Below are 14,989 nucleotides of genomic sequence, written 5' to 3'. Positions count from 1 at the left end.
GATAGAATTTATCACACACCCCATGACTCCTCACATGCACAAATCCAGCTTGGCAGAAAGATGTATTTTCACACACACACAGAGCCCTCTGCCTGCAGCGCTGCTCTGCACAGGCAGGCACTTCCACTCCAGGTGTTGCCCACCTCCTGCAAGGAGGAGCCACTGCCCCTCCAACCACAGCCCTGCACTGGGGCCCTTTCCTTCCTCACCTGAGGTTTTATTATATATATTTTGCCTAATTTTTTCTTCTGGAAACACATTTCTTTCCTAGCATTGGAACAGAGGCTCTAACACATTACTCCTAGTTCACAGAATCAAGTCTTTTTAGGTTTTTTATGGACTACCATCCCTCATCTATAGCTTAGAAAGGACATCAGCAGATCAATCTGCAACTTCCTTTATTGTTGCTAATGACAATATCTACCAGTACTCCACACTCTAGGGAACACAGAGCTAACCAGAAAATCCAAATGATCAGTTCACATTACATAAGTCAATGTTGTAATATGCAGCAGTTTAAATCAGTTATCTGAAACAAATTCATCTTATCAACCACCTTTACTGAGAAATAAATGTCTATGATCCCTCATTTTAAGCATGGATTTGATTCCAGGTCGTTACTAAGCAAAATGGGTTGGTCATGTCATTCTTAAAACTGCCTGTTCCAACGAGCTCAGGAAGCATCACTGAGACAGAATTTGGCAATCCACAGCTGCTACAGGGCGGCAGGGGAGCAGTGAAAGCAGCTTTCAATCCAACCAGCACCCTTCTCTTAGCACTCAACTGCTTGGCTGGACACACTTCCCTTCTGACACACAGGGAGAGGGAGAAATTAGAAACCTGTCTGTAAGAAATGAGCAAAGCAAAAACACTCCTCAATTCAAACCAGTGGTAATATGTGCGTGGAAGGGCCTGGGAGTTTAGACTATCCCGAGGATGTCTTAGATCCAGGACCTTGGCTGTAGCTGCCTCTAAAATATTTCCAGTTCTGCAGGAGATACAGAGAGGCTCCTTAACCAGGTTCAAAGCATAGGTGAGGAGACAAAGTTTATCAGGTCACAAGGAATATTTTGGGAAAAATGCCACATAAGGAAATGTGAGGAGAAAGTAGAATATCTATACCTTCCATAAATAAATGTCCATTCAGCTAAGTCTGATAAAGCTTCCTAACTCCAGGCTTCCTCTGCTTGCCTGTTGCCAATTTATGCATGTCTGAGTCCATTATAGTCCCAAGAACCAGACTCAGTCCCTCTCAGTCTCCTCTGGAGGCAAATGGATAGGGACATTGTTCCCTAAAGAAGGGGAGGAGGGGAAATGAAAATCCAGGAGTTCTCAGGGGCTCTCTTGTTGCTGTTACAGTGCAGGAGCTTGGCACAGCACAGGGACCTGGCTCACCTTACTGTATTGTAAGGCATACTGAATGGCATCAGCTGGAATTTGATCTACTGAGCATCTTGTGTTAAATTAGGGTGAGTGCTCTTGATCTGGGCTCTGTACCATGTGTTTTTCTGCATACAGAAACATACAGACTGCAACAGACTACTGAGAAACCCAGAAAAGCAGAGCTCAAAGACAATGACTGGGCTGTCTGGTGCATCTAACGCTGAAATGCTACAAACAGAGTGAAAGTTGTTTCTAAGAGAGGAAAACCCTGTCTTCCCCCACTCTCATTTTCAGTGGTGGTGCCTGTAGTATATGGTAGAGATATTTCATGTTATATATGTGTATAAAATATTGTAGAATCTAAGGTATGTCTGTAATCACTCTGGCTGGGAGCAGAGTCTCATTTTTATTCAATTAGTTCCCGGACAACATTAAGATAATACCAAGTCTGTATGAAAGAAACCTTCCTGGGCCATGATTGCTAGTTTCCATGGAATGTCTAAACCACTCACAAGGACCTGCACCTGGGCAGATTGCATCTACCCTACTCAAGCACAGCGTCACTCTGCTACATACGAATACAGGCTCTGCCGAGGTGCTCAGACATCCGTCTGGACCCCTGGACCTACCGTTGTCTATTCCTGCACATGTATGGATCCAGTCGTTCGGTCATCCCTGCCTCAGGCAGAATAAACTGTATATAAGCTGGCTGCTTGAAGCATTCGGGTGAACCACTGGGGAAATGCTGGCACTCTGTCAGTCGGATCTCGGTTCACCCAGCGCCTGCACCCGGGGCTGACGCTGTCTTGGCTGTGGTGGTCTTTCAAAATTCTAATTTTTTTTTGTTATCGATCTAATAAATCTTTGTTAAATGTTTTTATAAATTTGGCTACCAATTTGATCATTTAGAACAGTGCCTGTGTCTCCCTTGGGGAGAGCTGACATTTTATTTTAGTGAGATAATTTAATGTGTCCTACAAAACCCTGTGAGTCAGCAGCTGAGTGTGCAAGAGGGATGCTGACTGCTCTCTACAGGTTTGGCTGGTCCTCAGGGTGCATCTCCTTGCACTTGCCACATCCCGGCATTTCCTCTCCATGTCTGCCCACATCCCCCCTTCCTTCCAAAACATGGTACTCTGCCATAATGCTGAGTAGCCAGTTTTCCCAAAAGCCTTCATTTGGGAGGCAAAGAGCACTGCAAAGATTTCCAAGATCAGTGTTTCAAATACTGACCTTGGAAATACAATTTCTCTATGAATTTTATTTTGCCCACAGCAGAAGCATAAAATTTGTTTGAGAGGCAGAGAACAGCCATTCATTCATTGAATGTCCAAGGGGGATTAGATAAGGGAAAGTCTATGGGAGATGAGCTAAGCTTTGGCCCATTTGTTGGGACTAGCACCTCTGTTCTTGCAGAGAAGGCCATGGCATTCCCCTAAGTCTTGTGCCTTCTGCCAAAGCTACAGGTATTCTTAAACAAAAGCAGTTCTGTTCTTCAGCCGAACTTTTGAAAGGAATCAGATTTCAAATGCATCAACCACAGCCACCTTAACACGGGGCACAAATGTTGCATTGTGCATGCAGCCCACTCTGCCAAGAACCCCTGACAGAGGGACCAAGGTTTGGAATAAAATAATAAATTAAGAAAAAAAGAATCCACAGAATCGACACACGCACGGAGCTGGACTGCAGCAGCTGGGGATCAAAGCATGCCTCAGGCTCTGACAGAGAGGACTTTGGAGGAGAGCAGTGCAGGGAGGGGGGCCAGGGACAGAAACCTGAGAAGCTCTTACTGCACAGAATTACAGAAGACTGTTGCAGACAAAAGAGGAGGCAAGTGCTCTCAGCCCTGGAAATTCCTGAAAGCCTGAGGGAACTCACCTGGCAGTTTGGACCAGCCTCTCCAGAGCCTGGATAAGAGCATCGCCATCATTCTTCAGGCTCTCCAAGTGCTTCTTGTTTGAAGTTATCTGGAACAAAAAGAAAGGATCTTTACCAAAGGCTTAGCAAAAGATTCTTCTCTGTCATTTTTGTGGGATAAGAGAGAAGGAAACAAGTTACAGCATTTATTACAATTGTAAATGGAATGTGACATTGAAGAGACTGATGAGAAAGTCCCTTTTACTGAATTTTTGGCAGAGAACATCTAAAATATCTTGGTTTAGTTAACAATATTCACTCACGTTCTGAGTCCCTGTATGTGTGCAAATTCACATACCACAGTCTGACAATCCTGATTTCATCCTTAGTATCAATGCAAATACAAGGCCCATTTAGTCTGAATCCCAGGGATATCTTGGGGAGACAGTTATTTTCATTTCTCACTTCAGGGAAAAAATAACCAAGCTTCTACCAGCCTTCAGATCAGGACGTGTGGGGTTTCTCTGAGAGAAACCAGGTTAAAATCACTGCAAAGCTGGAAACTGCATATGGAAATTTTTCTCGCCCCTCATCAGTCATTAGGAGTGTTACCTGCACAGGACTGTCACCTACAGAGCAGGGGGTGGAGTGACCAAAGCTATTTGCCCTTTTGTGTCAAATGAATCCTGATTATAGCTGATTTTGCTGCTGGTGTGGTTTATTACATGAATCCACAAAGACTGCTTTATTGTTTCTCCATCCTTAAGTAGCACAACTACAGAGCTCCAAACAGCCACACGTTTCCTGGTGGTTAAGCAGGTGAACCGGAAGATCACAGGGAACACAACATGAAGCCTCATGCACTGTAGCTTGAACAGACACCGAATACTTGGCAACTTGCTGAAAACCTCTTGTATCTCAAATAAATTACTAAAAAAAACTGGTTTGCATGTCAGTTCCTGCTTGCAAAGGTAAATAAATCTTGGCTGAAGAGAAAGGAAAAGGGGAGGACCAAACCAGCTGATTATTTTGATACTGGAAGAGTTAACGCTAGAAACTATGACTTCTAATCCCAAAATCTGGCAAGGACTTGTGAGCTGTAGTGTGCTGTGGCTGGCCCTATTTACCACTGATCCAGCATCTGGGCAGCACGCCTTCACATCTCCCTCTTAAATCACAACAGAAGCTGTATTTACAGCTGCCATCCCACCATAATTTATCAGCAGTGATTCTGCAGCAAGAGTGTCACCACATCTATAATCGTAACATCCTGTAGTTTAGCACTTACAGGGAACAGGGACCTGCCTGAAATAAACCAAAACATATCTTGTGTGCTGGAAAAAAAACAGTGATGCCATTACCTAAGCACAAATCATTGGTAAATCCTGATTACAGGTAGTTAAACCTTTTTACTCTCTTGAGGTTCATATCTGATTCTCTCAGTTTGTATTTCAGAAATCCAGTCTTCTCTATATGTTACCTACTAGACACAGAAAATGTTTTGGAATCTGGGTTCTGAATGTAAGAACACTACCATGTATAATAGGAGCAACACAGAGAGAAAAGTACTTTCACCACAAGACATTGCTTTCTGTTCCTAAAGAATGGTTATGCCTCAACCAAACACTTCCCTGCAACTCCTGCAGCTCACCAGCTACTGTCACATTCCTTGCGCTTTCCACATTCATGCCCCTTGTTTATCCTGTACACTTCAAAAAGCCAAGATGTCACAGGGAGGGAAGGTCACTAGGACTGAGTCTTGCTCCATAAAACTATCAGGTCAAATAAAGGTTACAGATATCCCTTACTCTACTACATCTTAACTTTTGGGTGCTGACATTTGTACAACCTTCACGGTCTCTTCACAAAACAGCCAATGACATCATACAGAGAACATTAAAAATATGCTCAACTATAAAAGAAGAAAGAGGTTTAATTCTAAAATTATCTATTTCAAGCAATAACTTAGTCCAACTGAGTCACAGGGTCTGACTACAAGCCTGCCCATGCTGCAGCATGCCTTGTGTGTCACTGTTAAGAACACATTTCTGTGCATACAACCCATTTTAATAGAAAGGATTAAAATGGCTTTATATGCACAGAAATTGTAAAAGACTGAAACAGAAACACCCATGAGATCATCTCATCACCTCTCTGTTAGACTTCACTGTGCAGAGCAACTTTCAGCCACAAGCAATGGGCTCCCATGGTATCCATCCACAGGGGCTACACCCCAAGCTAAGAAAATGCTTCAATTAGATCCTTTCAGCAGTAAAAGTAGAAGCACAAGGAGGGAAAGGAGCAGCATGAGCTGCCTCCTGTCCATTTAAATTAAGTATAATTCAAATTTACAACACATTTTCTTGAAAGTGCCAGCTACCAGCTTCATCCAAGCCAAGGGGTGCTGGAGAAAAACCAATCTGTCCAGTTGGCAGTGCCACCTATGCCCACAGAAAACTCACCCAGACCAAACAGGGTTGCACAGATTTACGTGGGCGGCTGGGGCTTCCCCAGCTCTTCCTCACCAGTGCCCACAAAAATGCTTCCTTATCCTTACCCACCACCAGGCACACATTCCATGGGCCTGGGAGGGGACCAACTCTGTGCTAGCAGGAAAACTGCAGATTGAATACAGGGTGAGCTACCAGCACCCAGGAGCCAGCTCATCCACAGCTACCCATGGGTTTTGTCAGCACTCCCATGCTCTGATCACTGGCTCTTATTTGCTCTTTATCTCAGTCTGAGTAGATCTGATTGCTCCCTGAGCAATTTGAAGGTCTCTTGCACACAACAGATTACATCCTGCTTCACAGGAGCTTGTGAGAAATAATATCTGAATCACTGTTCACTTTCAAGATGAAACTTTACTCATGTTTCTTACTTAAAAACTTCCAGTTTCATCTTCCTTTTGTTCCATAGGATATAATAAATTATGACAGGACATAAAACCACCATTCACCAAAATTTGAGAAATTAATGTATTCTACCCTTGGTTATATTTTTCTTCTACCCACCATTGCTGCATCTTATATCCACACCAGTTCTAGTTCTCATTAATTTGGAATTTTAACAACTAGTTTAATGATCTCTTGTAGTATTGCAGTTTGTTAGGGCTGGCTGCAACATAGATTCAATGACATAATCGATAGTTATTCCTTTAATTAAATATGTAATTAAATCTCAGTTTAGTTGTACGCTCACTGCAATTTAACAAGAATTTCAAAATTACTTTTCTATATTATGCCTACAACCATTCAGCACCTCTCCTCTATCCTGTTAAACAAGGATGAGCCATAAGGAATATCATGGTTGATACATAATGATCAATATTTCCAAAAAATTCCAGAAAACTATTCAGAGATTATGGTGCTGCTAAAGATGAATGCAGGAAAAGTTATTATATAAATATATATTATTATATATATAATATATAATATATAATATATAATATATAATATATAATATATAATATATAATATATAATATATAATATATAATATTATATTATTATATATATTTCCACTGGAATATCTACTTCACTAATAAATGGAGGAGTTTTGCATTCTTACTCTAAGAAGGGATTTTTGCAATTCAAATTTCAGGAAAGCATAGAAACTTAAGGGCAAATTATTTCTGTTAAGGTTGGTTTCATAATGCTGAACTGCTTTCTCTGATCAGTCATAAGTCACATTTTGTATTTTACAATGGAGAGAATTACCTCAGCAGTACACTACTCTCTCACCATTTTTAAGAGAAAGAAACTCTTCTTTGGTGAGGTTTCATGTGAACCATAAACTTGATGTCTGTGAAGTAAACTTGAAAATAATGCAAAAATAAGAAGCTTTATATCTGAAGCTTTTTCTTGGTTGAAGAAAGGTCTTGGAAGCACATTCACCTTTCAAGTATCATCTTCTTAAAGAAACAGCTGCTGGGGATGTTCACCATTTGCTCAACAAGCTACTACCTTGCCTGTATACACAGATACAAGGAAGACACCTCAAAACATACCTCTTTCTCACAAACTTTTCTTTTTCTTTCCCAAACACACATATCTTAACCTCATAAAATGATGCTTCCCCACATTTTTATCAAAATTTAATATAATTAAGCTAATTACAGGTACTCAGTTCTTGCTCAACTTTACTGGCACAGCTGAGAGCAGCCACATGGGTAAGGCAGAAGCTGCTGTGGGCTGGTTTATCAGAACTACCAGATACTCACAGGTCCAATGTCAGCATCACCTGAATATTGACACATGCTGCAAATAGAGTATCATTTATCCCTTGTTGGAAGCTTTTCTGTGAATGGAACTTGTACCTTCAGCTAATACTGCAGTAAAAACAATCAGCAATACGGTTTTTTTATGGACTAATGGGGACCCTATGTTGGACATGAAATATAATACTAAAAATTAGGTTTCCAGACTAAAAAAACATTAAAGAATTGAGAACACTCCTATTGCCCTCTAGACACTCTTTCAAATAATGTCTTCATAGTAAGTGCTGTTCCTGCAATTTTAAATATGCATCTCAGACTTCTCATTCCTACTTGCATCTTTGACTGGCTGAAGGCACTGTCAGTAGGACACAGAGCCTTTCATCCCCAACCAAAGCTACTGTTTCAAGTGTCATCCAGGCTGGTGGTGACTGAAAGTTGATGGCTATTCACAGCTGCTTAGTGTGACCTTATTCCCATTTTTTAAGGAACAAATGTCAAGAAATATAGTGGTGTTAAAAACATTGCTATAGTTGATGTGACAGCCCAGCAAATAAGTCAATGGGATAGTAACTTCAGAAATGAGGCACAATGCCTGGGCTGGAGGGGAAAACCTTCTAGTGTTGTGACCCATTTTATGCCTATCCCAGGGCATTCAGTGGTACTTTTCCTCCCAGGCTGTCAATGCTGAACTATTCACAAGCACTGCAGTAATCAAGTAAATCATGTCACTTGGTTTATTATTCACAACTCACGATGATGTGGCCAAGAAATATGCAGCCATTCCTTCTCAACAGAGGAGTACAATAACCCAGCAAATACTGCAACCAGGGACTCATGCAGGTGAACTAAACCAATAGATCCATTGGCTGTGACTTATTAAATATAAGCATTTATTTAATTATAAATTGCTCTCCAAACATACGCACTAAGCTGGCAGTGCCCTGAGGAATTATAATAAATGAACTCATCATTTCTCATGACAGATCAGGTGGATCTCTCACTTCTGGAGGCCTGCACACTCTTACAAAGTAACATAGCCTTACCTTTGTGAACTGAAGTGCCAGACCCAATAAAGCATTTGGAGCCTATCAAGTGGAGGCTGTGATGATGACATTTAATTATTAGCAGCCAAAGAGGAATCCCAGGCAGGGACTCAGACACCTGCACAGTGCATGGGGAGTGCTGCTTCCAAATGGCATGGAAACCTTGTGTTGAGAATGAAGTTACCCAAATTCACTCTTCTCTCTGGAGCTCAGGTTGCTAACACAGCCAGTGAAAGCTCCCAGTCCAGACAGCACAGACCACAATACCTTTTCTCAGTACCCCCACAGCAGGCTGCTGGGGTCCTGGGCTCTCCTGTAGTCCTCTCCCCTTTTCTAAGTAAGTGAGCATCACATTTCGTTGCTGCAGCAGGGTTTCCACTGAATGGGGAGAGCCAGGGAGGTTTGGATGGCTCCCACACAGGGAGTGAATAACATGGGGACTTGGCAGGGAGGCAATTGGCAACATGGCTCTCCAGGTAGGAGAAGTTAAACATGAACTCCCATTTACCAGGGAAGCACTCTAGCTATTAGGGCAATTTTACATCTGTGGCAGCAACTTTCTAAAATACAAAAGCAAAACAACTAAAACTAGCAACAAAAATCCCAGATATATAGACTGGTCTTTTGTGAGGTGTTTATTCTGACATTAGTTACATGTCCTCCCAGCAGGTCTGTGGGAGAGGACCCTGTAAAGCACCAGTTTACAGGTTGTTTAATGAAAATTCATGGTTACTCTAGTCAGGATGTGCTGGTGTAGCAGAGGAACATTCAAAAGCGGTGTGCTTATATGGATATCATACGCTCACTAGGATGGCCACAAGTTATTTTTGGTCTCCATAGTGTTGGAGAGCTCATTCTAAAAGGACAAAAACCTTCATAGCATTGCTTCCTTGCTACTCCTCTCTCTACACATGGTTCCAGCTGGAGAGAGACACAGAATGTGTGTGTGGGAAGAACAAATCAAGTCGGACAAGTTATATTTATGTTACTAATTGCCAAGTCACTTGAACAGGCCTGAGCAATGCTGCTGGACCATAAAAACAAGAAATGAAACTTACAAAAGCGTGAGTGTTCCAGGTGTGCTTTGGCAAGCACATTGAAGTCAGGGATTGCAGACACACAATTACAAAGACTTTGTGGCCTTCAGATCCTGCAAATACATGTGAAAACAAGCAGGTATCTGTGACCAAAAAAAAACCCAACCCCACACTACATCAGACAGCTTAGCTCTGATTTTAGAGTTCAAGAATGTTTTTTTCCTCTTTATGGATAAAATTCTTGTTCCACTGAAGTCAACAAACACCTTTTGATTTTGATAAGGCCACGATTTCATTTGAGGTGTTTTGTTTTCTTCTAATTTGTATATGTGTGTGGAGGTTTATTCTAAGTTCAAAGCCATTCCTGTGGGTGACTTGGAACCGTCCCAGTTTCCCGGCAGTCTGAGCGCCACACTGGCTCGAGGACAATTCACAGACAGACAAGGAATGTCTCCCACACGATAGATAACTGTTAATTGATTTTGGATGTTTCTTGACACCTATTCACTTTGAGGCTATTCTCTGCCCTTCAGCACATACATTTTGCACAGAGAGGCATGCTCTGTGATTGTTGTAAAATTATCAACTCTAAGGGGCATTGTCTGAACATAAGAGAAGATTCATAAACTGCAGGGTAATTATTGAACAGAAGGTACTCTCTGTCTTGTCTGATTTTTAAGGTTTGATTTTATTGCAAGTGCTGTTCTCAGCTCGCTTTCAGAAATGTCTCTATAATCCAGAAAATATCCATTATTGCAGTTTACACCCTCTTTAATGAGTAAGTTTAAAATATTTGACTTAACAGAACTGGATAGGGCAACCTCTTTACATCCATTATACAACCAGCTGACCACAACAGCTTTATTAGGAAAAGTAAACTGCAGTTCTGTCTGGCAAAAGATGGCTCAAAGGTGCTACAGGAGACTTCCACACAGGGCTGCAGTGTTGATAAGTTATGCATGCTCAGAAGCCAGCCCAACATCTATATGGCATTGGAAATAAGCACTTGCCATCCTGCTGCTGATGATCTCATCTGCAAACACAGGTTCATCCGTCACCTGCATGCCAACGACTCCCTGAGGTACTACTTCAGATCAGTTTCGCTCTGTCCAAACAATGGTCCCAGCTGGCCTCAAATATCAGCTTTAGCCAAATTGGGCCACATACTAAGCTTACACAAAACTTGAAAGCCTTTGATCCCTCTTCCTGCAGCTTCCCAGCAGCTCCCTGTCCTCACCTTGCTGGAACAGGTGAGACCACCACCTCCTAGGTACACCTTACCCTGGTAGTCTCTTGTAACTTCCTCCTTATAAAAGAGACAGGGAAATCCTCTGGAAGAATTTTTTATTACCACAGTTCAGATCCTACATTTATGCTCTTTTAGGAGCTGTTATAGAGGCTCCTGGTTGTTGTGGAGCAAAGCAAACTAAAAATAGTTATGAACAAACACTAAAACAACACACAGATTCACTGCACATCTAGATTTCCCCTCAAGTTAATCATTCTCTGAATCTCTCACGTTGAAATATCCTTCATAGTCTTTCTCTAATCAGATTTTCTCCTAAAATAGCTTCTGACAAGTAACTTACAATACTTCTTAAATGTTGATTCCCATAACTGTTTTTCCAGTGATACTGTCTTTTATGGCCTAATAATTCAATCTGTGAATAAGATCCTCAAATTTCAACATCTGTCAACCCTTACGTCTCCCCGTAAAATCACAAAATAGTCTAACTGCAGAAGTTTTTTGGAGTTCTATCAAACTTTCATTGACGTGCTCCGTGGGTTAGGGATGACCTTCTTTACTTCCACATACATGTTCTTTTCATGTTCATCTAGAACAGCGAAATCAAGATCTTTCACTCACACACTCATGTGCATGCAAACCTTCACTTTTGCTTCAGTGAACTGCCTTATCTCAAACCATGACTGGTTTTCCATCTTATTTTCTCTCCCCTCTCCAGCTGGGGAGTGATAAAGCAGCATGGTGGGCACCTGGCATCCAACCAAGGTCAGCCCACCACACATGCCTTGACAATTCAAATAATTTCAATCATTTACACTCTTGCAAGGGTAAGAATCATTACCACTGATAACTCATCTTCTTGCTATTAGGAGAACCAGTGACATATTGCAAAGGGCTGACCTTTAAATGGCAATTACCATACAGGAGAAGTATGCAAGCAACCAAGCAATTGCCAATTTAATAAATGCTGTTGTGTCTAAGAACACAAACCCTTGAACAGCCATGCAGTGATGCTCAGGTGAACTGGGCAAACCCCTAGGAACAGCCAAGAAGTCTCAGTTAGGAACTTGAAGTTTAATGTATACAGCCTCCAAAAAATGATACCTACAGCCTGACATTGTTCCTTGTCCTGCTTTAAAATGCTCCTCATAAAGATAAAAGCCCACTATGCCTTTATGAAGGCAGAGTGATATGAACAGAGCTGTCCAAGTTGTCTGGGCAATTCAAATCTGATCTAGTATGTGAAATCCCTAACTGCCCCTGAGCAGAACCTCTATATAGCATTGATCAACTTCCATGGAGGATGAAACTAAATTAGATGGCTCATGATCACATTTGTCATCATCTGGACTTAAACACAAGACTCCAACAATTAGACATCTCTACAACTTGGCTTGATAAGTTAGATTTATTATTCCAAGAAAAGCAGGAATAGGATGAGTTAAATTAAGAATTAACACACATTACAAAAAACTCCTTTCTAAATAATAAAAAGAGTAGCAAAATCATGTTAGAAAACTCATTCTGAACTATGATTTTGAGCTAAATATTAAAGCACCAAACATTAGTTCCTTTGTAGCCCCATCAGACTTGATTTCCAGGGACACATAAAACTCAGACACCTTGAGGTTTTCCTTAAGTACCAAACACGGACAGTCTTGCATATACAGGATAAAAACAAAACCACCCCTCCTCCTGCCAAAATCCAGAAAAATGCTCTGAAGATTTTTTTTATTGGGGGAAAAAAGGATCAGTGTATTTATGCTTCATGTAAAATGCAGCTAGGAATTTAAATGACTGAACAGGGATGTAAGTCTATAAAACACCAATTTCTGAGGAAAATTATGCTTTATATAATGGTTCAATTTCCATAAAATTGTAAAAACTGTCACAAAAACAAATGGACTTCTGAAATTGATGCTTGCTTATTGTCATGTGACAGATGGCTCTGGCTGCCTGGCAGAGAGCAAACAGCTACCTTGTTGGCTTGCACTGGCCTCGGAGAGAATAATTTTAGTCTGTTTTTCATTTAACAAGTCCAGTTGCATTTATGTATCTTCACAGCGGCAAGTCAGTCATCCATGTGTAATTACACAGAGGAGGTCAAAAGGAAGTAATAGTGATGAGCCCAACAGATGACACAGCTTGGCAATCTCAACAGTATTGCACTATGTAAAATTACAGTGTGCTGAAACACCAAATGAGTCCAGCAATACTTTTGTGCCCACAGAAACAATGAATTAGGACTCCATAATGAAACAACAGTGATAGTCATTGGGAATTACACTGGCCTCGAATTTTGAATTGAATAAACAGGTTGCAGGTTTCAGAACTGCCGGTTTCACCACACAACCCAAAGTCAAACAGCTGTCTGTGTGAAAAGATCCTATTTCTCATTGCTGACCATGGCAGTATTGCTTTTCAGACAGCTCCTGTACCTATTCATAACCATACTGGGCTCCCAGTACCCAAATAAGCACAGTGATAATTGCTGCAGGGGTATCTCAGAAAGTGAACATGTTCTGAACAAATGGGTAAGTAGCTTCCTCCAGGGAGCTGAGTCTGCAATATGCCAGCCATTGGAATAGAGACTTCTCATTCTTGGTGCTCTCCACAATTAAGAACAGATCCCATTTTTGATTTTCCCATCCCCATCAGTGTCATTAAAGAGCACCTGTTGTAAACTGACTGAAAAATGTCAGTTGTGAAAACAACTATGAACCAAAGTGCAAGTCCAAATGTGCACTTAACACAGACACACATACACTTACAGACTTAGACTACTTATTCCAAATAAACATAATAATACTTAACACAGAGTGAATGGTTCTGTAGGCCAAGTTGTAAGCATTCACAGCTACTTCAGAGGTCATCCTCCCTCACTGCACCTCACACTGCAGATAACCACAAGTCATCAGTACATTTGGGTTTTGGGTTTTGTCAACACTTGCCTGTTCATTAAGTTGTGTTTAGACTTCATACACTTCATCGTTTATGAGCCCTGCTGTTTTAGTGACATCAAGAAACAACTGATTTAATGAGTTCACATTAAATCAGTGAGCCAACTCACTCTTGGCTGACTGTCAGTTTCATCAAGGACTGGCAGGAAAAGGTTCCTGGGGGAGCTTTCTTAAGCTTTTCTCAATTTGTTGAGATTTAGGTCCTGTGCATAAGAGAAATTCTTGAAGATATCTCCAACATAATACCATCCTACTGTCCTTTATAATTATATTTCAAAATAGAGATGAATATAAACACAGTGGAGTTTCTTTGCTGCAACTGCAAAAACAAATGGGCTTTAAGACAAGGTTAAATGATTTCCAGCAGAAACTTGCAAAGAGAAGATAAATCACCCTTTTCTTTCAGCACAGTGCTGTGCAGTCACCTTCATCTTTTCTTATCAACTGCCATTTCCACACATGCATGAAGTGCTCCTATTATGTTACGATCACAATCTTTAACCTGGCAGTCTTCTATCAACAATAGAAGAAAAAGATGCAAAGGCCATGAGTCCAACATGATGTCTCTAACTACTGGCATGAATGGCAACATAATGCTTTACTGTTAATTATAGAAGTCAGAGAAGATAAAATACTCATAATTAAAATTAGAAGATAAATACTCATAATTAATAAAATACTCATTTTATTTAAGGGTAAAACTCAAGTAGCTGGTAACTCGTCCCTGGCAGTGTAAGAAGGGTGATGCAGGACAATTCTGCATAATACTTGACAGGAGATGGAATGAGGGGAATAAGACTGGCTCTCTGTGCAGGCCGTGGCCATGACCAGGACAATTTTGTCCCAATGCAAATGCCTAGCTGTAATTGCCAAAGTGGGACAAGGCAAGGAGGCATATACCACAGTGTCAAGAAATGGGTGCAGAAGTTATAAAATATCTGTTTAAATTGTTCATCCTCTCCACATAGAAAGCTTTGTCTGGCACTGTTACCACAGATACTCCAGCTTATCTCCTCCATTGTGTAGTTAAACAAATTTAAGCTAAATTAAAATAATGCAATTAAGTAAAGAGTCAAGCAATCACAAGCACTTCAGCTAAAGCAGGTCAAGAGATTACCAACTACTTAGCCAGAATGTGAAACCTATGTATAGATGCACTCACTACATGGCAGTGTTAAGTAGGCTGGCTTGAACCACCTCTGTTGGTGATTTACAGTGATCTATTTTAGTCTGTGCTGAAAA

General features: G+C 41.0%; 1 protein-coding gene across 1 annotated transcript in view; it reads right to left on the bottom strand.

The window, feature by feature from the left end:
* ULK4 (unc-51 like kinase 4) overlaps positions 1 to 14,989 on the bottom strand; it is a 215,026-nt gene that overhangs the window by 2,383 nt on the left and 197,654 nt on the right. Inside the window, exon 36 of the mRNA XM_066556214.1 lies at positions 3,265 to 3,353. Within this exon, the coding sequence (XP_066412311.1) occupies positions 3,265 to 3,353 (89 nt within the window). The remainder of the gene's footprint in view (positions 1 to 3,264; positions 3,354 to 14,989) is intronic.

The sequence above is a fragment of the Molothrus aeneus genome, chromosome 1 (genome assembly GCF_037042795.1).
Source record: "Molothrus aeneus isolate 106 chromosome 1, BPBGC_Maene_1.0, whole genome shotgun sequence".
In the NCBI taxonomy this organism is placed as follows: Eukaryota; Metazoa; Chordata; class Aves; order Passeriformes; family Icteridae; genus Molothrus; species Molothrus aeneus.
Note: the sequence above shows the minus strand (reverse complement) of the source record. Positions and strands in the feature narration are given on the sequence as shown.